At 51.8% G+C, this 22,465-nt stretch overlaps 1 protein-coding gene across 1 annotated transcript in view; it reads left to right on the forward strand.

Moving 5' to 3' along the window:
- The window catches only part of LOC121341613 (L-gulonolactone oxidase-like), a gene marked incomplete at its 5' end in the record, with an annotated part of 37,331 nt that overhangs the window by 8,882 nt on the left and 5,984 nt on the right, over window positions 1-22,465 (forward strand). Inside the window, 5 exons of the mRNA XM_041415262.1 lie at window positions 5,694-5,801; window positions 7,222-7,298; window positions 9,957-10,106; window positions 11,778-11,942; window positions 14,881-14,935. Coding sequence (XP_041271196.1) covers window positions 5,694-5,801; window positions 7,222-7,298; window positions 9,957-10,106; window positions 11,778-11,942; window positions 14,881-14,935 — 555 coding nt within the window. The remainder of the gene's footprint in view (window positions 1-5,693; window positions 5,802-7,221; window positions 7,299-9,956; window positions 10,107-11,777; window positions 11,943-14,880; window positions 14,936-22,465) is intronic.

A 22,465-nucleotide genomic window follows, 5' to 3' on the forward strand; every position in this document is an offset into this window, starting at 1 on the left:
CCACCTTTTCCCATCCTTTCCCACATTCCCTGGATCCTCTCCTGCATTTTCCAACCCTTTCCCTGGATCCTCTCCCACTTTTCCTGCCTCTTCCTGCACTGCCCTGGATCCCTTCCCACATTCCCAAAACCCTTTCCCACATTCCCTAAATCCTCCAGGCCTTTCCCTCCACGGTTTCCCACATTCCCTGAATCCTTTCCCCCCTTTTCCCAAAAATCCTTTCCCACCATCCCTAAATCCTCCAGGAGTTTCCCTAAATCCTTCCCCACATTCCCTGGATCCTTTTCCACATTCCCAAATCCTTTCCCACTTTTCCTGCCTCTCCCAGCCCTTTCCCTCCATCATTCCCACCTTTTCCCATCCTTTCCCACATTCCCTAAATCCCTTCCCACCTTCCCTCCATCCTTTCCCCCCTTTTCCCAAAACCCTTTCCCACTTTTCCTCCATCCTCCAGGATTTTCCCTCCATCCTTTCCCACATTCCCTGGATCTTTTCCCACATTCCCTAAATCCTTTCCCACCTTTTCCTCAAATCCTCTCCCATTTTCCCTCCACCCTTTCCCACCTCCCCTGAACCCTCCCGGCCTTTCCCACCCTCCTTTCCCCCTTTCCCTAAATCCTCTCCCACTTTTCCCTCTCCCGCCTCCCTTCCCTTTCCCCTCTCCCACCTTCCCCGCACCTCTCCCCCCCCTCCCCCCCCATTCCCCATGGATCCAATTCCGGAATTTTCCCTCCGCTCGGCACAAGGTCGGGGAGGAGGAGGACTCAGCATTCCCAGATTTCCTCGGCGGCAGCGGGGCGCTGCCCTTGCCCGGGAGCGGCTCTTCATTCCCGGGATTTCAAAGGGCGGCGGCGCGGAGCCGGAGCCTTTGAGGGATAATTCCGGCATCCCGGGAGCAGCTCTTCATTCCCGGGATTTCAAAGGGATCATTCCGGCAGGGAGGGGGGCGGGGAGCGGCTCCGGAGCCCTTGGAATGGTTTCCAGCTCCCCCGACCTTCCCGGGACACGCCGGCCATCCAGGGAAACGCTGGGAATGGCGGCCAGGCCGGGAATTCATCCCCAGGTTCCCCTTTTTTATGGAATTCTCTGCCTTCCCTGCCTGGCACTGGAGCCAGCCCCATCCCAACTCCTCTCTGGGGAGGAATTTTGGGAATTCTGTGGGAATTGGGGACTCCCAGAAGGGTCTCCTTTCACTTTTCCACCCCCATAAAATTCCATAAAAATCCCTGGGGATGGATCCTTGATCCCAGAATCCTGGAATTCTTGGGATGGGATCCATGGACCTTCAATCCCATCCCACTCCAATCCCACATTCCCGGGATTTTCCAGCCCTTCCTTGGACACTCTCAGGGATCCAGAGATTCTCTGGGAATTTCAGCATGGCCAGGAATTCAACCCCAAATCCCATTTTTCAGGGAATTCCCTCCATTCCCTGCCTGGGGTTGGAGCCAGCCCCATCCTTACTCCTCTCTGGGGAGGAATTTTGGGAATTCTGTGGGAACTGGGGATTCCAGAAAGGGTCTCCCTTCCCTTTTCCATCCCCAAATTCCATAAAAATCCCTCAGGATGGATCCTGAGTGTCCTTGATCCCAGAATCCCAGAATTCCATTGAAGGGGTCCATAGATCTCAAATCCAATCCCATTCCGACCCCAAAATCCTGGGATTTTCCAGCCTTTCCTTGGACACTCTCAGGGATCCAGAGATTCTCTGGGAATTTCAGCATGGCCAGGAATTCATTCCCAAGATCCCATTTTTCAGGGAATTCCCTCCATTCCCTGCCTGGGGGTGGAGCCAGCCCCATCCTTACTCCTCTCTGGGGAGGAGTTTTGGGAATTCTGTGGGAACTGGGGATTCCAGAAAGGGTCTCCCTTCCCTTTTCCATCCCCAAATTCCATTAAAAAAATCCCTCAGGATGGAGCCTGAGCATCCTTGATCCCAGAATTGCAGAATTCTTGGGATGGGATCCGTGGACCTTCAATCCCACCCCACAGTCCTGGGATTTTCCAGCCTTTCCTTGGACACTCTCAGGGATTCTCTGGGAATTGCAGCCCAGTCAGGAATTCCTTCCCAAATTCCTCCATTTTTCCAGGGAATTCCCTCCATTCTCAGCCTGGGATTGGATCTATCCCCAACCTGACTCCTCTCCGGGAAGGAATTTTGGGAATTCCCTGAGAATTTCGGGGAGCTCCCTTCCCTTTTCCATCCCCAATTCCATAAAAAATCCCTCGGGGTGGATCCTGGATCCCAGAATCCCGGCGTGGTTTGGGATGGGATCCATGGGCCCTACAATCCCACCCCATTCCCACCGCAGGGATACACCCCGGGATTCTGGGAATTGCATCGGGATGGGATCCAATCCCCACCATTCCCATCCCAAACCATCCTGGGATTCCAGAATTCCATGAAATCCCTCCTGCCCCACCTCCATATCCCATTCCAGGCAGCAAAAACCATTCCAAGGATTCTGGAGCCTCTCCCGCTCTCCCTGCCTCGGTTCCCGTGGAGCCGAAATTAAAGGGTGGAAAATCCCTGGATTTTGGGATTGGAGTGGGATTGGAATGGGATGGGATTGAAGGTCCCTGGATCCCATCCCAAGCCATTCCGGGATTCTGGGATCAAGGACACTCAGGATCCATCCCCAGGGATTTCTATGGAATTTGGGGATGGAAAAGGGAAGTGCAGTCCAAAATTCCGGAGAAATCCCAAAATTCCTTTCCAGAGAGGAGTTGGGAAGGGGATGGATGCAACCCCAGGCTGGAAATGGAGGGAATTCCCTGAAAAATGGGATTTGGGAGTGACTTCCTGTATGGGCTGGAATTCCCAGAGAATCCCTGGATCCCTGAGAGTGTCCAAGGAAAGGCTGGAAAATCCTGGGAATGTGGGATTGGAGCAGGATGGGATTGAAGGTCCATGGATCCCATCCCAAGAATTCTGCAATTCTGGGATCAAGGACACTCAGGATCCATCCTGAGGGATTTTTATGGAATTTTATGGGGGTGGAAAAGGGAAGGCAGACCCTCCCTGGAGTCCTCAATTCCCACAGAATTCCCAAAATTCCTCCCCAGAGAGGAGTAGGGATGGGGATGGCTCCAGTGCCAGGCAGGGAAGGCAGAGAATTCCATAAAAAAGGGGAACCTGGGGATGAATTCCCGGCCTGGCCGCCATTCCCAGCGTTTCCCTGGATGGCCGGCGTGTCCCGGGAAGGTCGGGGGAGCTGGAAACCATTCCAAGGGCTCCGGAGCCGCTCCCCGCCCCCCTCCCTGCCGGAATGATCCCTTTGAAATCCCGGGAATGAAGAGCTGCTCCCGGGATGCCGGAATTATCCCTCAAAGGCTCCGGCTCCGCGCCGCCGCCCTTTGAAATCCCGGGAATGAAGAGCCGCTCCCGGGCAAGGGCAGCGCCCCGCTGCCGCCGAGGAAATCTGGGAATGCTGAGTCCTCCTCCTCCCCGACCTTGTGCCGAGCGGAGGGAAAATTCCGGAATTGGATCCCTGGGGAATGGGGGGGGAGGGGGGGGAGAGGTGCGGGGAAGGTGGGAGAGGGGAAAGGGAAGGGAGGCGGGAGAGGGAAAAGTGGGAGAGGATTTAGGGAAAGGGGGAAAGGAGGGTGGGAAAGGCCGGGAGGGTTCAGGGGAGGTGGGAAAGGGTGGAGGGAAAATGGGAGAGGATTTGAGGAAAAGGGGGGAAAGGATTTGGGAATGTGGGAAAAGATTCAGGGAATGAATGTGGGAAAGGATGGAGGGAAAGTTCTGGAGGATTTAGGAAAAATGAGAACGGATTTAGGGAATGTGGGAAAGGATGGGAATGATGGAGGGAAAGGGTTGGGAGGTGCAGGAAAGGTGGGAAATGATGAAGGAAAGAGGGAAAAGATCCAGGGAATGTGGGAAAGGATGGAGGGAAAATCCTGGAGGATGGAGAAAAAGTGGGAAAGGATTTTGGGAAAAGGGAGGAAAATGTAGGAGGGAGGTTTTCCCGGGAATTTGGGACCCTGGGAGTGTCCAAGGAAAAGTTGGAGGGGTGGGATTGGGGATGTGTGGATCCCGTCAGAGGAATTCCGGGATTCTGGGATCCAGGATCGATCCCGAGGGATTTTTATGGAATTATGGGAAGTGGAGTCCCAAATTCCCAGGGAATTCCCAAAATTCCATCCCAGAGAGGAGCTGGGATGGGGATGGATCCAACCCCAGGCTGGGAATGGAGGGAATTCCCTGGGAAAGGGGGAGAAATTGGGATTTTGGGAATGAACTCCCGGCTGGGCTGGAATTCCCAAAAAATCCCTGGGAGTGTCCAGGGAAAGGCTGGAAAATCCCAGGATTTTGGGATGGGGATGGGATGGGATTCAAGGTCCATGGATCCCATCCCAAACCATTCCAGGACTCCGTTCCTTTCTGCCACCTCCCTTCCCAAAGGGATAATTCCTGGGAATATCTCTTGGGAATAATTTCCTGGGAATATTTCATGGAAATATTTCCTGGGAATAATTTTCTGGGCGTCTTTTTTGGGAAGAGTTTCTGGGAATAATTACCTGGGAATATTTTCTGAGAATAATTCCGGGGAATATGTTCTGGGAATATTTTCTGAGAATATTCCGTAGAAATATTTTGTGGGAATAAATCCTGGGAATAATTTCCTGGGAATCTTCCTTGAGAATAATTTCCTGGGAATATTTTCTGGGAATAACTCCTGAGAATAATTTCCTGGGAATAATTTCCTTGGCATCTTTTTTGGGATTACTTTCTGGGAATAATTCCTGGGAATAACTTCCTGGGAATAATTATCTGGGAATAAATCCTAGGAATAAATCCTGGGAATAATTTCCTGGGAAATATTCCATTGGAATTGAGCTCCATTCCCATTGGATCCCATCCCAAATTCCCATTGGATCCAAACCCCAGATTCCCATTGGATCCCAACCCGAATTCCCATTGGATCCCAGCCCCAAATTCCCATTGGATCCAAACCCCAAATTCCCTTTTGATCCAAGCCAAATTCCCGTTGGACCTCATCCCAAATTCCCATTGGATCCAAACCCAAATTCCCATTGGATCCAACCGAAATTCCCATTGGATCCAACCCCAGATTCCCATTGGATCCAAACCCAAATTCCCATTTGATCCAAGCCAAATTCCCACTGGATCCAAACCCAAATTCCCATTGAATCCAAACCCAAATTCCCATTGGATCCCATCCCAAATTCCCATTGAATCCAACCCCAAATTCCCATTGGATCCCAGCCCAAATTCCCATTGGATCCCAACCCCAAATTCCCATTGGATCCCAGCCCAAATTCCCATTGGATCCAAACCCCAAATTCCCATTGGATCCCAGCCCAAATTCCCATTGGATCCAAACCCCAAATTCCCATTGGATCCCAACCCAAATTCCCATTGGATCCCATCCCAAATTCCCATTGGATCCCAACCCCAAATTCCCATTGAATCCAAACCCCAAATTCCCATTGGATCCCAAACCCAAATTCCCATTGGATCCCATCCCAAATTCCCATTGGATCCCATCCCGAATTCCCATTGGATCCCAAATTTTGGCATCACCGCCCCCATCCCAACCCGAGAATTCCCAGCTCCCAAATCCTGGGAATCCTCCGAGCTTCCCCCACCCCCCCATTCCCGACATTCCCACTCCAGAAAACCGGGAATGACCTCGGACCTTTTCCCCTTTTCCCGCCGGACGCAGGTCCTGGATCAGCTGGAGGAGCACCTGCGGAATTCCCAATATTTCCGCTTCCTGTGGTTCCCGCACACCGAGAACGTCCGGATCATCTACCAGGATCCCACCAACCAGGCGGGCATCCCAAAAAATCCCGGGAATTCCCGGCGTCCCGCAAGGCCGGGGGTGGATTTTGGGAACGGATCCCAAAAAATCCCGGGAATTCCCAGGATCCTGCAATTCCAGGGGTGGATTTTGGGAACAGATCCCAAAAAAATCCTGGGAATTTCTGAGATCTGGCAAATAAGGGGGTGGATTTTTGGGAGGGTATTCCAGGATTTTGGGAATGGGATCCTGGAATTGCAGGGTTTTCCAAGCTTGTGGAATTCCAGGGATGGATTTTGGGATTGGGCTGCAGGAATCCCGGGAATTGCCGAGATCCGACAATTCCAGGGGTGGATTTTGGGCAGGAATTCCATGACTGTAGGAATAGATCCTGAAAAATCCCAGGAATTCCCAGATTTTGGGGATGGATCCCAAAAAATCCCGGGAATTTCAGAGCTCCTGGCAATTCCAGGGATATATTTTGAGCAGGAATTCCAGGATTTTGGGAATGAATCTCGGAAAATCCTGGGATTTTCCAAGATCCCACAGTTCCAGGGATGGATTTTGGACAGGAATTCCAGGATTTTGAGAACAGATCCCAAAAAATCCCGGGAATTTCAGAGCTCTTGGCAATTCTAGGGATGGATTTTGGGTGGGAAGTCCAGGATTTCGGGAATTGATCCTGGAAAATCCTGGGAATTTCTGGGTTCTGGCAATTCCAGCAGTGCATTTTGGATTGGAATTCCAGAATTTTGGGAATTCCAGGTTTTCCAAGCTCCTGGCAATTCCAGGAATAGATTTTGAGCGGGAATTCCAGGATTTTGGGAATTTGTTCCTGGAATTCTGGGATTTTGCAAGTTCATGGAATTCCAAGGATGGATTTTGGGCGGGAAGCAGAATTTTGGGAATGGGCTCTGGGAATTTTTCCAGAGCTGGGGTTTGCACCACCGTGGTATATTTGGAATTTTGGGATCCAACCCCCCTCTTCCAGGTGGATTCCCCCCCTCAATTTCCGCTTTTCCCAATCCCTAAAATCCCAAAAATCCCTAAAATATCCTGGCAATTCCAGGGAGGGATTTTTGGTCGGAATTCCAGAATTTTGGGAATGGATCCCAAAAAATCCTGGGAATTTCCAATCTTGTGGTATTCCACTGATTGATTTTGGGCAGGAATTCCAGGATTTTGGGAATGGATCCTGAAAAATCCTGGGAGCTTCCAAGCTCCCAGAATTCCAGGGATGGATTTCTGGTGGGAAGCAGAATTTTGGGAATGGGCTCTGGGAATTTTTCCAGAGCTGGGTTTTGCCCCACCATGTAATATTTGGAATTTTGGGATCCAACCCCCCTCTTCCAGGTGGATTCCCCCCCTCAATTTCCGCTTTTCCCAATCCCTAAAATCCCAAAAATCCCTAAAATCCCTAAAATCCGTTGTTTTCCCGTGGGATTTGCAGCCTCCCAGCTCCTCCTCCAGCTGGTTTTGGGATTACGCCGTGGGATATCATCTCCTGGAATTCCTCCTCTGGATCAGGTAGGAAAATCCCAAAAATCCAAAAAATCCCAAACATCCCAAATCCCCCAAAACCCAAAATTCCCAAACTGCATATCCCAAATGCCAAATCCCAACTTCCAGCTCCTAAATCCCCAAAATCTTGAAAATCCGAAAAATCCAGAAAATTCCAAATATCCCAAATCCCCCAAAACTCCAAATTCCCAAACCCCAAATCCAAACCCCAAATCCCAAATTCCTGAAAATCCCAAAAAATCCCAAATCCCCCAAACCTCAAATCCCAAACTCCAAATCCCAAATTCCAGCTCCCAAGTCCCAAAAATTCCAACAATCCCAAATCCCCCAAACCCCAAAATTCCCAAACCGCAAATCCCAAAAAATCCCAAATCCCAAACTCTAAATCCTCTCAGTTTATCCAGGAAAAGTGATGAAATCCTGGGAATAGGCCGGGATCGGGATCAGATCCCATTGGGATTGGGATCATCGGGATTGGGATCGGGGTCAGAACTGGGATGAGTATTGGGATTTGGGTTGGGATTGGGTTTGGGATCAGGATCGGGATTGGGGTTGGGATCATCAGGATCGGGATCAGGGTTGGGATCATTGGGATCAGGATCAGGGTCTGGATCATTGGGATTGGGACTGGGATTAGGATTGGGATCAGTATTAGGATCGGGATCGGGATCAGGATTTGGATTTGGGATCAGGATCGGGATTGGGATTGGGATTTTGATTGGGATGAAGACTGGGATCGGGATTGGGCTCGGGATCAGAACTGGGATGAGTATTGGGATTGGGTTTGGGATCAGGATCAGGGTGGGGGTTGGGATTGGGATCATTGGGTTCAGGATCAGGATCGCTGGGATCGGGATTGGGATTGGGTTTGGGATCAGGATGGGGATTGGGGTTGGAATCCTTGGGATTGGGATCGGGGTTGGGATTGGGATCGGGATCGGGGTTGGGATCATTGGGATCAGGATCTGGATCATTTGGATCGGGACTGGGATTAGGATCGGGATTGGGATCTGGATTGGGGTTGGGATAGGATTGGGATTACAGATGGGATTGGGATTAGGATCTGGATTGGGATTTGGATTAGGATTGGGATCGGGATCAGGGTTGGGATCATTGGGATCAGGATCTGGATCATTGGGATCGGGACTGGGATTAGGATTGGGATTGGGATCAGGATTGGGATTGGGATAGGATTGGGATTACAGATGGGATTGGGATTGGGATTAGGATCTGGATTGGGGTTGGGGTTGGAATTAGGATCGGGATCAGGACTGGGATCAGGATTGGGGCTGGGATTGGGGCTAGGTTCAGGATCATTGGGATCAGGATCAGGATCCGGATCATTTGGATCAGGATTGGGATCAGGATAAAGATCACGATCGGGATTGGGATCAGGATCCGGATCATTGGGATCAGGACTGGGATTAGGATTGGGATCAGGATCCGGATCATTTGGATCAGGACTGGGATTAGGATCAGGATCAGGATTGGGATCAGGATCAGAACTGGGCTCAGTATTGGGATTGGAGGTGGGATCGGGATTGGGACTCGGATCGGGATTGGGATGGGGATTGGGATTTTCCAAGCCTGGTTTTATCCCGATTTTCTCCCTGTGCTGAGATTTTTGAGGGTTTTTAAGGAGCATTCCCATTCCCGGGAAAAGAGGAATTTTGGGAATTGCTGCTTTTCCAGGGATGGGATTCCCGGCTGGGGCTTCGCTGCCCTCTGGTGTCCACAGAAATTATGGAATTTTTCCGGCTGGAAAAACCAAATCCGGGAATTTTCCCATGTCCTGAATTTTTTGGATTAATAGAATTTTTTGGGCTGGAAAAGCCAAATCCGGGAATTTTCCCAGGTCCTGAATTTCATGGATTCATGGAAGTTTTGGGTTGGAAAAGCCAAATCTGAGCATTTTCCCATATCCCAGATTTCCTGAAAAGCCAAATCCAGGAATTCTCCCAGCTCTGATTTGCTATCAAAATTTTCTCGGATTCATGGAATTGTTCAGGCTGGAAAAGCCGTATCCCAGGATTCACCCAGCCTGGGAATAGAGGGAGGTGTTGGGGATTCTGGGATCCAGGACACTCAGGATCCATCCCGAGGGATTTTTATGGAATTTGCGGATGGAAAATGGACGGGAGACCCTTCCTGGAGTCCTCGATTCCCAGGGAATTCCCAAAAATCCTTCCCAGAGAGGTGCCAAGGGTTGGAATGGGATGGGATTGAAGGTCTGTGGATCCCACCCGAAGAATTCCAGGATTCTGGGATCAAGAATCCATCCTGAGGGATTTTTATGGAATTTGGAGATGGAAAAGAGAAGCGGAGTCTCGAATTCCCAGGGAATTCCCAAAATTCCTTCCCGGAGATGAGTCGGGATGGGAGTGGATCCAGTGCCAGGATGGGAGTGGAGAGAATTCCCTGGAAAGGGGGAGAAAATGGGATTTGGGAAGGAATTCCCGTCTGGGCTGGAATTCCCAGAGAATCCCTGGGAATCTTGGAATGCTTCCCCTCCCGCGGAATGGGATTCCGGCTCCATGAATCCCACCCGCGCCATCCCGGCATCCCCTGTCCCTCCCCCCGTCCCCTTTCCCGCTCCCTCCCCGCCCCGGGGCGGACCTTCGGGAAGCGGCTCCGGGGCAGAATTCCCGGTTTTTTCCCCGGCAGCTCCTTCTTCCCCGGGCTGGTGTCCTGGATCAACCGCGCCTTCTTCCGGCTCCTCTTCAGCTCCCGCTCGGAATGCGTCGACCGCAGCCACCGCATCCTCAACTACGAGTGCCGCTTCCGCCAGCACGTCCAGGACTGGGCCATCCCCATGTAATTCCCAAATCCCGGGGCTTTTCCCTGGGAATTCCATGATCCCAGTCCAGGACTGGGTCATTCCCATGGAAATTCACAGATCCCAGTGCTTTTCCATGGGAATTCCATGATCCCAGTCCAGGGTTGGGCCATCCCCATGTAATTCCCTGATCCCGGTGCTTTTCCCTGGGAATTCCATGATCCTGGTCCAGGGTTGGGTCATTCCCATGGAAATTCACAGATCCCGGTGCTGTTCCATGGGAATTCCATGTTCCCAGTCCAGGACTGGGCCATCCCCATGTAATTCCCAAATCCCGGTGCTTTCCCGTGGGAATTCCATGATCCCAGTCCATTCCAAGACAATTCCCTGATCCCAGTCCAGGACTGGGCCATCCCCATGTAATTCCCAAATCCCGGGGCTTTTCCCTGGGAATTCCATGATCCCAGTCCAGGGTTGGGTCATTCCCCATGGAAATTCACAGATCCCCATCCATTCCCGTGGGAATTCCATGATCCCAGTCCATTCCAAGACAATTCCCTGATCCCAGTCCAGGACTGGGCCATCCCCATGTAATTCCCAAATCCCTGTCCATTCCCGTGGGAATTCCATGATCCCAGTACAGGACTGGACCATCCCCATGTAATTCCCTGATCCTGGTGCTGTTCCATGGGAATTCCATGTTCACAGTCCAGGGCTGGGCCATCCCCATGTAATTCCCAAATCCCGGTGCTTTCCCGTGGGAATTCCATGATCCCAGTCCAGGGTTGGGTCATTCCCACGGAAATTCCCAAATCCCGGTGCTTTCCCGTGGGAATTCCATGATCCCAGTCCAGGGTTGGGTCATTCCCATGGAAATCCCCACATCCCGGTGCTTTCCCGTGGGAATTCCATGATCCCAGTCCAGGGTTGGGTCATTCCCACGGAAATTCCCAGATCCCGGTGCTTTCCCGTGGGAAATCCATGATCCCAGTCCAGGGTTGGGTCATTCCCATGGAAATTCCCAAATCCCGGTGCTTTTCCACGGGAATTCCATGATCCCAGTCCAGGGTTGGGTCATTCCCATGGAAATTCCCAGATCCCAGTGCTTTTCCATGGGAATTCCATGATCCCAGTCCAGGGCTGGACCATCCCCATGTAATTCCCACATCCCTGTCCATTCCCATGGGAATTCCATGATCCCAGTCCCGGGTTGGGTCATTCCCATGGAAATTCCCAAATCCCAGTCCATTCCTGGGATCTCCTCCAGCCCAGAATTCCCTCCAGACCCCAAATCCATGGGAAGAAGGATCTGCCATGGGAACACCATTCCCACCTGGAATCTGGGCATGGAGATCCCTGCAGATCCCAATCCCGGGATCCCAACCCCATCCCACTCCAAATCCCCGATCCGTGTGGTCCCACGGGAAGAACATTCCGGAACATTCCCTGAATTCCAGGATGGAGATCCCTCCAGATCCCAAATCCATGGGAAGAGGGATCTGCCACGGGAACACCATTCCCACCTGGAATATTTCCTTGGAGATCCCTGCAGATCCCGATCCCGGGATCCCAACCCCATCCCACTCCAAATCCCCGATCCGTGTGATCCCACGGGAAGAACATTCCGGAACACTCCCGGAATTCCACGGGATGGGATCTCCCACCCCTCCCTTCCTTTCACCGGGAATTTTTCTTTTTCCCTGGACCAGCGGGAAAACCAAGGAGGCGCTGCTGGAGCTGAAGGCGGAGCTGGACCGGAATCCCGGGATCGGCGCTCACTTCCCGGTGGAGATCCGCTTCTGCCGGCGGGACGAGATCCCGCTGAGCCCCTGCTTCCGGCGGGACAGCTGCTACATCAACGTCATCATGTACAGGTGGGAGGGGCCCCGCCCGGCCACGCCCCCGCCACGCCACGCCCCCCGAACCCGGGGAATGAGGGGTCTGGATTTGGGGACACCGCTCCCGCCGGGAATCCGGGCATGGAGATCCATCCAGATCCCAATCCCGGGATCACAAATTCATGGGAAAGGGAGACACTATTCCCACCAGGAATCTGGGCATGGAGATCCATCCAGATCCCAATCCCGGGATCACAAATCCATGGGAAGAGGGATCTGCCGTGGGTTCACCATTCCCACCGGGAATGTTTGCATGGAGATCCATCCAGATCCCAATCCCGGGATATCAAATCCATGGGAAAAGGAGACACTATTCCTGCCTGGAATCTGGGCATGGAGATCCATCCAGATCCCAATCCTGGGATCACAAATTCATGGGAAAGGGAGACGCTATTCCCACCTGGAATCCGGGCATGGAGATCCCTGCAGATCCCAATCCCGGGATCAGAAATTCATGGGAAAGGGAGATGCTATTCCCACCGGGAATCTGGGCATGGAGATCCCTGCAGATCCCAATCCTGGGATCCCAAATCCATGGGAAGGGAGACACTATTCCTACCTGGAATCTGGGCATGGAGATCCATCCAGATCCCAACCCCGGGATCACAAATTCATGGGAAAGGGAGACGCTATTCCCGCCAGTAATCTGGGCATGGAGATCCCTGCAGATCCCAATCCTGGGATCACAAATCCATGGGAAAGGGAGACGCTATTCCCACCGGGAATCTCGGCATGGAGATCCATCCAGATCCCAATCCCGGGATCCCAGATCCAGGGGAAGAGGGGTCTGCCATGGGTTCACCATTCCCATCGGGAATCTGGGCATGGAGATCCATCCAGATCCCAATCCCGGGATCCCGAACCCGTGGGAAGAGGGGTCTGCCATGGGTTCACCATTCCCATCGGGAATCTGGGCATGGAGATCCATCCAGATCCCAATCCCGGGATCCCGAACCCGTGGGAAGAGGGGTCTGCCATGGGTTCACCATTCCCATCGGGAATCTGGGCATGGAGATCCATCCAGATCCCAATCCCGGGATGACAAATCCATGGGAAGAGGGGTCTGCCATGGGTTCACCATTCCCACCGGGAATGTTTGCATGGAGATCCATCCAGATCCCAATCCTGGGATATCAAATCCATGGGAAAAGGAGACACTATTCCTGCCTGGAATCTGGGCATGGAGATCCATCCAGATCCCAATCCTGGGATCACAAATTCATGGGAAAGGGAGACGCTATTCCCACCTGGAATCCGGGCATGGAGATCCCTGCAGATCCCAATCCTGGGATCCCAAATCCATGGGAAAGGGAGACACTATTCCCACCTTGAATCTGGGCATGGAGATCCCTACAGATCCCAATCCCAGGATCCCAAATCCATAGGAAAGGGAGATGCTATTCCTGCCTGGAATCTGGGCATGGAGATCCATCCAGATCCCAATCCCGGGATCCCAGATCCATGGGAAAGGGAGACGTTATTCCCACGTGGAATCTGGGCATGGAGATCCCTGCAGATCCCAATCCTGGGATCACAAATCCATGGGAAAGGGAGACGCTATTCCCACCGGGAATCTCGGCATGGAGATCCATCGGGAATCTGGGCATGGAGATCCATCCAGATCCCAATCCCGGGATCCCGAACCCGTGGGAAGAGGGGTCTGCCATGGGTTCACCATTCCCACCTGGAATGTTTGCATGGGATCCCTGCAGATCCCAGTCCTGTGTTCCCAAATCCATGGGAAGAGGGGTCTGCCAAGGGATCACCGTTCCCACCGGGAATATTTGAATGGGATCCCTCCAGATCCCAATCCCGGGATCCCAAACCCATTCCTCATCCCAGGCCATTCCTGGGATCTTCTCCAGCCTGGAATTCCCTGGATGAGGAACCGATCCCGAATTCCTGGGGGTGGATCCCGGGGCCGGATCCGGGATTCCTGGGGGTGGATGTGGAATTCCTTGGGTGGATCCTGGGTGGGATTTCCCAAGGGTGGATCCTGGGGGTTGGATCCTGGGGCGATTCCAAGATCCCAAAATCCCGGGGTGGATTCCCAGGGGTGGGATTTGCCAGAGGGTGGATCATATTTCCATGGGATCCCTGCAGATCCCAATCCTAGGACCCCAAATCCATGAAAAGAGGAGACACATTCCCACCTGGAATCTTGACATGGAGATCCCTCCAGATCCTGATCTCAGGATTCCAAATCCGTGGGAAGAGGAGACACCATTCCCACCTGGAATATTTCCATGGGATCCTTTCAAATCCCAACCCCAGGATCTCAAACTCATGGAAAAGAGGGATCTGCCTTGGGTTCACCATTCCTACAGGGAATATTTCCATGGGGATCCTTCTAGATCCCAACCCCAGGATCCCAAACCCATTCCTCGTCCCAGGCCATTCCTGGGATCTTCTCCATCCATGGGAAGAGGGATCTGGACTGGGACATCATTCCCACAGAGAATGTTTGCATGGGATCCCTGCAGATCCCAGGGAATGTTTGCATGGGATCCCTGCAGATCCCAATCCCAGGATCCCAAATCCATAGGAAAGGGAGACACTATTCCCACCGAGAATCTGGGCATGGAGATCCCTCCAGATCCCAATTCTGGGATCCCAAATCCATGGGAAGAGGGATCTGGATCGGGGACACCATTCCCACTGGGAATATTTCCATGGGATCCCTGCAGATCCCCATCCTCACCTCCAAAATCCATCCCATTCCAAGGGATCCCAAATTCCCTGGGGTAGATCCCAAGGGGGATTCCCAGGATCCCAAATCCATCCATTTCCCAGGATCTTGAATTCCTGGGGGTGGATCCCGCTGATTCCCAGTAACAATCCCGGGATCCCAAATTCCAGAGGTGGATCCCAGATGTGGATCTGGCTGATTCCTGCTCTGCTCCCACATTCCCAGGGGTGGACCCCGGGGCAATTCCAGGATCCCAAATTCCGAGGGTGGATTCCCCAGGGTGGGATTTCCCAGGGGTGGATCCCGGGGCTGGATCCGGCATTCCTGGGGGTGGATCTGGAATTCCTGGGGGTGGATCTGGAATTCCTTGGGTAGATCCCGGGCGGGATTTCCCAAGGGTGGATCCTGGGGCGATTCCAAGATCCCAAATTCCTGGGGTGGATTCCTGGGGGTGGGATTTGCCAGAGGGTGGATCCCGGGGCTGGATCCCGAATTCCTGGGGGCTGATCCCAAATTCCTGGGGGTGGATCCTGGGTCTGGATCCGGCATTCCTGGGGGCTGATCCTGGGATCTGGCATGGGAAAATGGGATATGGCATGGGGAAAACAGGGTCTGGCATGGGAAAAACGGGATCTGGCATGGGAAAATGGGATCTGGCATGGGGAAAACCGGGATCTGGCACGGGGAAACCGGGATCCGGCACCGGGAAACTGGGATCTGGCACAGGGAAAACCGGGATCTGGCACGGGGAAACTGGGATCTGGCATGGGGAAAACCGGGATCTGGCATGGGGAAATGGGATCTGGCATGGGAAACTGGGATCTGGCATGGGAAAATGGGGATCTGGCAGGGGGAACTGGGATCCGGCACCGTGAAACTGGGATCTGGCATGGGAAAATGGGATCTGGCATGGGGAAAACAAGGTCTGGCATGGGAAAAACCGGGATCTGGCATGGGGAAAGGGGATCTGGCACAGGGAAAACCAGGATCCGGCATGGGGAAACCGGGATCCGGCACCGGGAAACTGGGATCTGGCATGGGGAAAGGGGATCTGGCACAGGGAAAACCAGGATCCGGCATGGGGAAACCGGGATCCGGCACCGGGAAACTGGGATCTGGCATGGGGAAAGGGGATCTGGCACAGGGAAAACCAGGATCCGGCATGGGGAAACCGGGATCCGGCACCGGGAAACTGGGATCTGGCATGGGGAAAGGGGATCTGGCACAGGGAAAACCAGGATCCGGCATGGGGAAACCGGGATCCGGCACCGGGAAACTGGGATCTGGCATGGGGAAAGGGGATCTGGCATGGGGAAATGGGATCTGGCATGGGGAAACTGGGATCTGGCATGGGGAAAATGGGGATCTGGCATGGGGAAAGGGGATCTGGCATGGGGAAAATGGGATCTGGCATGGGAAAAGGGGATCTGGCACGGGAAAACCAGGATCCGGCACGGGAAAATGGGGATTGATCCCAGGAAAAACGGGGATCAGGCACGGGAAAAGGGGATCTGGCACAGGGATCAGGGATCCAGCACAGGGAAACGGGGATTGATCCTGGGAAAAAAGGGGATCTGGCATGGGAAAACCGGGATCTGGCACGGGGAAAGGGGATCTGGCATGGGGAAAACCGGGATCCAGCACGGGGAAATGGGGATTGATCCCGAGAAAAACGGGGATCCGGCATGGGAAAAGGGGATCTGGCATGGGGAAATGGGGATCTGGCACGGGGAAAACCGGGATCTGGCATGGGGAAACCAGGATCTGGCATGGGAAAATGGGATCCAGCACAGGGAAACGGGGATTGATCCTGGGAAAAAAGGGGATCTGGCATGGGAAATGGGGATCCAGCACGGGAAAATGGGGTCCGGCATGGGAAAAACAGGGATCTGGCACGGGAAAGGGGAGCTGGCATGGGAAATGGGGAGCCAGCACGGGAAAATGGGGGCCGGCATGGGAACAACAGGGATCTGGCACGGGAAAGGGGAGCTGGCATGGGAAATGGGGAGCCAGCACGGGAAAATGGGGGCCGGCATGGGAACAACAGGGATCTGGCACGGGAAAGGGGAGCTGGCATGGGAAATGGGGAGCCAGCACGGGAAAATGGGGGCCGGCATGGGAACAACAGGGATCTGGCACGGGAAAGGGGAGCTGGCATGGGAAATGGGGAGCCAGCACGGGAAAATGGGGGCCGGCATGGGAACAACAGGGATCTGGCACGGGAAAGGGGAGCTGGCATGGGAAATGGGGAGCCAGCACGGGAAAATGGGGGCCGGCATGGGAACAACAGGGATCTGGCACGGGAAAGGGGAGCTGGCATGGGAAATGGGGAGCCAGCACGGGAAAATGGGGGCCGGCATGGGAACAACAGGGATCTGGCACGGGAAAGGGGAGCTGGCATGGGAAATGGGGATCCAGCACGGGGAAATGGGGATTGATCCCGAGAAAAACGGGGATCCGGCATGGGAAAAGGGGATCTGGCATGGGGAAATGGGGATCTGGCACGGGGAAAACCGGGATCTGGCATGGGGAAACCAGGATCTGGCATGGGAAAATGGGATCCAGCACAGGGAAACGGGGATTGATCCTGGGAAAAAAGGGGATCTGGCATGGGAAATGGGGATCCAGCACGGGAAAATGGGGTCCGGCATGGGAAAAACAGGGATCTGGCACGGGAAAGGGGATCTGGCATGGGGAACCGGGATCTGGTACCGGAAAAATGGGGTCCAGCATGGGAAAACCGGGGTCCGGCACGGGGAAACCGGGATCCGGCACGGGGAAACCGGGATCTGGCACCGGAAAAATGGGGTCCGGCATGGGAAAAACAGGGATCTGGCAAGGGAAAAACGGGGATCCAGCATGGGAAAAACAGGGATCCGGCATGGGGAAATGGGGTCTGGCATGGGGAAAACCGGGATCCGGCACGGGGAAAACCGGGATCCGGCATGGGGAAATGGGGTCTGGCATGGGGAAAATGGGATCTGGCACGGGAAAAGGGGATCTGGCACGGGAAAACCAGGATCCGGCACGGGAAAATGGGGATTGATCCCAGGAAAAACGGGGATCAGGCACGGGAAAAGGGGATCTGGCACAGGGATCAGGGATCTGGCATGGGGAAACCGGGATCTGGCACGGGAAAACAGGGTCCGGCACGGGGAAAACGGGGATTGATCCTGGGAAAAATGGGGATCTGGCATTGGAAAAATGGGGATCCAGCACAGGAAAAATGGGGATCTGTTATGGGAAAAATTGGGATCTGGCACGGGAAACGGGGATTGATCCTGGGGAAAACAGGGATCTGGCACGGGAAAATGGGGATCTGTCAGAAAACCGGGGTCCGGCACGGGGAAACCGGGATCCGGCACGGGGAAACCGGGATCTGGCACCGGAAAAATGGGGTCCGGCATGGGAAAAACAGGGATCTGGCAAGGGAAAAACGGGGATCCAGCATGGGAAAAACAGGGATCCGGCACGGGGAAAACCGGGATCCGGCATGGGGAAATGGGGTCTGGCATGGGGAAAAGGGGATCTGGCACGGGAAAAGGGGATCTGGCATGGGAAAAGGGGATCTGGCATGGGAAAAGGGGATCTGGCATGGGAAAAGGGGATCTGGCATGGGAAAAGGGGATCTGGCATGGGAAAAGGGGATCTGGCATGGGAAAAGGGGATCTGGCATGGGAAAAGGGGATCTGGCACGGGGAAACCAGGATCCGGCACGGGAAAATGGGGATTGATCCCAGGAAAAACTGGGATCTGGCACGGGAAACGGGGATTGATCCTGGGGAAAACAGGGATCTGGCACGGGAAAATGGGGATCTGGCACAGGAAAAGGGGATTGATCCCAGGAAAAACTGGGATCTGGCATGGGAAACGGGGAGTTTGCACTGGAAAAATGGGGATTTGTCATGGGAAAAACGGGGATCTGGCATGGGGAAAACGGGGATCCAGCATGGGAAAACTGGGATCTGGCATGGGAAAAATGGGGATCCAGCACAGGAAAAATGGGGATCTGTTATGGGAAAAATTGGGATCTGGCACGGGAAAGGGGATCTGGCATGGGGAACCGGGATCTGGTACCGGAAAAATGGGGTCCAGCATGGGAAAACCGGGGTCCGGCACGGGGAAACCGGGATCCGGCACGGGGAAACCGGGATCTGGCACCGGAAAAATGGGGTCCGGCATGGGAAAAACAGGGATCTGGCAAGGGAAAAACGGGGATCCAGCATGGGAAAAACAGGGATCCGGCACGGGGAAAACCGGGATCCGGCATGGGGAAATGGGGTCTGGCATGGGGAAAAGGGGATCTGGCACGGGAAAACCAGGATCCGGCACGGGAAAATGGGGATTGATCCCAGGAAAAACGGGGATCAGGCACGGGAAAAGGGGATCTGGCACAGGGATCAGGGATCCAGCACAGGGAAACGGGGATTGATCCTGGGAAAAAAGGGGATCTGGCAGGGGAAAACCGGGGTCTGGCACGGGGAAAGGGGATCTGGCATGGGGAAAACCGGGATCCAGCACGGGGAAATGGGGATTGATCCCGAGAAAAACGGGGATCCGGCATGGGAAAAGGGGATCTGGCATGGGGAAATGGGGATCTGGCACGGGGAAAACCGGGATCTGGCATGGGGAAACCAGGATCTGGCATGGGAAAATGGGATCCAGCACAGGGAAACGGGGATTGATCCTGGGAAAAAAGGGGATCTGGCATGGGAAATGGGGATCCAGCACGGGAAAATGGGGTCCGGCATGGGAAAAACAGGGATCTGGCACGGGAAAGGGGATCTGGCATGGGGAACCGGGATCTGGTACCGGAAAAATGGGGTCCAGCATGGGAAAACCGGGGTCCGGCACGGGGAAACCGGGATCCGGCACGGGGAAACCGGGATCTGGCACCGGAAAAATGGGGTCCGGCATGGGAAAAACAGGGATCTGGCAAGGGAAAAACGGGGATCCAGCATGGGAAAAACAGGGATCCGGCATGGGGAAATGGGGTCTGGCATGGGGAAAACCGGGATCCGGCACGGGGAAAACCGGGATCCGGCATGGGGAAATGGGGTCTGGCATGGGGAAAACCGGGATCCGGCACGGGGAAAACCGGGATCCGGCATGGGGAAATGGGGTCTGGCATGGGATTGATCCCGGGAAAACTGGGATCTGGTACAGGAAAAATGGGGATCTGGCACGGGAAAAGGGGAGATTGTACTGGAAAAATGGGATTTTTCACCATAAAATGGGGATTTGTAATGGAAAAATGGGAATTTTTAATGGGAAAATGGGAACTTATCCTAAAAAGGGGGAATTTGTCATGGGAAGTGGGAGTTTGTACTGGAAAAATGGGATTTTTCACAATAAAATGGGGATTTGTAATGGAAAAATGGGAATTTTTAATGGGAAAATGGGAACTTATCCTAAAAAGGGGGAATTTGTCATGGGAAGTGGGAGTTTGTACTGGAAAAATGGGGATTTGTAATCAAAATTGGGGATTTTTCCTGGAAAATTGAGGAGTTTTTAATGGGAAAATGGGGATTTATAATCAAAATTGGGGATTTAGCCCCAAAAATGGGATTTTTTTTCATGGGAAAAAGGGAGTTTGTGCTGGAAAAATGGGGATTTATAATCAAATTTTGGGAATTGTCCTGGAAAATTGGGGAATTTGTCCCAGGAAAATGTGGATCTGTACTGGAAAACGGGAATTTTTTTCATGGGAAAATGGGGATCTAGGTCAAAAAAAGAGGGAATTTTTCGTAGGAAAATGGGGATTTCTATGGGAAAAATGGGGATTTATCCTGGGAAAACTGGGAATTTTCATGGGAAAAGGGGATTTGTCCCAGGAAAATGGGGATTTGTAATCAAAATTGGGGATTTATCCCCCAAAAAAGGGATTTTTTCCATGGAAAAATGGGAGTTTGTCTTGGAAAAATGGGGATTTATTGTCAAAATTGGGGATTTATCCCCCAAAAAAGGGATTTTTTCCATGGAAAAATGGGAGTTTGTCTTGGAAAAATGGGGATTTATTGTCAAAATTGGGGATTTATCCCCCAAAAAAGGGATTTTTTCCATGGAAAAATGGGAGTTTGTCTTGGAAAAATGGGGATTTATTGTCAAAATTGGGGATTTATCCCCCAAAAAAGGGATTTTTTCCATGGAAAAATGGGAGTTTGTCTTGGAAAAATGGGGATTTATTGTCAAAATTGGGGATTTATCCCCCAAAAAAGGGATTTTTTCCATGGAAAAATGGGAGTTTGTCTTGGAAAAATGGGGATTTATTGTCAAAATTGGGGATTTATCCCCCAAAAAAGGGATTTTTTCCATGGAAAAATGGGAGTTTGTACTGGAAAAATGGGGATTTTTTCATGGGAAAATGGGGATTTTTACTCAGAAAATGGGGATTTATTGTCAAAATTGGGGATTTATCCCCCAAAAAAGGGATTTTTTCCATGGAAAAATGGGAGTTTGTACTGGAAAAATGGGGATTTATAATCAAAATTGGGGATTTAGCCCCAAAAAAAGGAATTTTTCATGGAAAAATGGGAATTTCTGCCAGAAAAAAAAAGGGATTTTTACTGAAAATTGGGGATTTATCCCCAAAAAAATGGGAATTTTTAATGGAAAAAAATTTAATTTATACTGGAAAAATGGGGATTTATGATCAAAATTGGGGATTTGTCCTGGAAAATTGGGGATTTGTCCTGGGAAAATGGGAATTTGTACTGGAAAAATGGGAATTTATGGTTAAAATTGATGATTTATCCAGGAAAATTGGGAATTTGTCCTAGGAAAATGGGATTTATCATGGGAAAATGGGGATTTGTACTGGAAAATTGGGGATTTATCTGAAAAAAAAAGGGAATTTTTAATGGAAAAATGGGAATTTATCCTGGGAAAATGGGAATTTTTCGTGGAAGAATGGGGGTTTGTACGGGAAAAATGGGGATCTATCCTGGGAGAACGGGAATTTTTCCTGGGAAAATGGGAACTTCTACTGGAAAAATGGGAATTTATGGTTAAAATTGGGGATTTATCCAGGAAAATTGGGAATTTATCCTGGGATAATGGGAATTTTTCATGGGAAAATGGGGATTTGTACTAGAAAATTGGGGATTTATCTGAAAAAAAAAGGGAATTTTTAATGGAAAAATGGGAATTTATCCTGGGAAAATGGGAATTTATCCTGGGAAAATGGGAATTTTTCGTGGAAGAACGGGGGTTTGTACTGGAAAATTGGGAATTTATCGCAGGGAAAAGGGAAGAGTTTGTACTGGAAAAATGGGGAAAAAGGGGGAAAATTGGGAAAATGGGAATAAAATTGGGAAAAAAGAGGGGAAATTGGGAAAAAAATGGGGGAAATTGGAAAAAATGGGGGGAAATTGGGAAAAATTGAAAAAATGGGGAAACTACTGGAAAAATGGGAATTTATGGTTAAAATTGGGGATTTATCCAGGAAAATTGGGAATTTATCCTGGGATAATGGGAATTTTTCATGGGAAAATGGGGATTTGTACTAGAAAATTGGGGATTTATCTGAAAAAAAAAGGGAATTTTTCATGGAAAAATGGGAATTTCTGCCAGAAAAAAAAAGGGATTTTTACTGAAAATTGGGGATTTATCCCCAAAAAAATGGGAATTTTTAATGGAAAAAAATTTAATTTATACTGGAAAAATGGGGATTTATGATCAAAATTGGGGATTTGTCCTGGAAAATTGGGGATTTGTCCTGGGAAAATGGGAATTTGTACTGGAAAAATGGGGATTTATGGTTAAAATTGGGGATTTATCCTGGAAAATTGGGAATTTGTCCTAGGAAAAT

This window comes from Onychostruthus taczanowskii, unplaced genomic scaffold, assembly GCF_017590055.1.
Source record: "Onychostruthus taczanowskii isolate IOZ18803 unplaced genomic scaffold, ASM1759005v1 scaffold499, whole genome shotgun sequence".
Classification (NCBI taxonomy): domain Eukaryota; kingdom Metazoa; phylum Chordata; class Aves; order Passeriformes; family Passeridae; genus Onychostruthus; species Onychostruthus taczanowskii.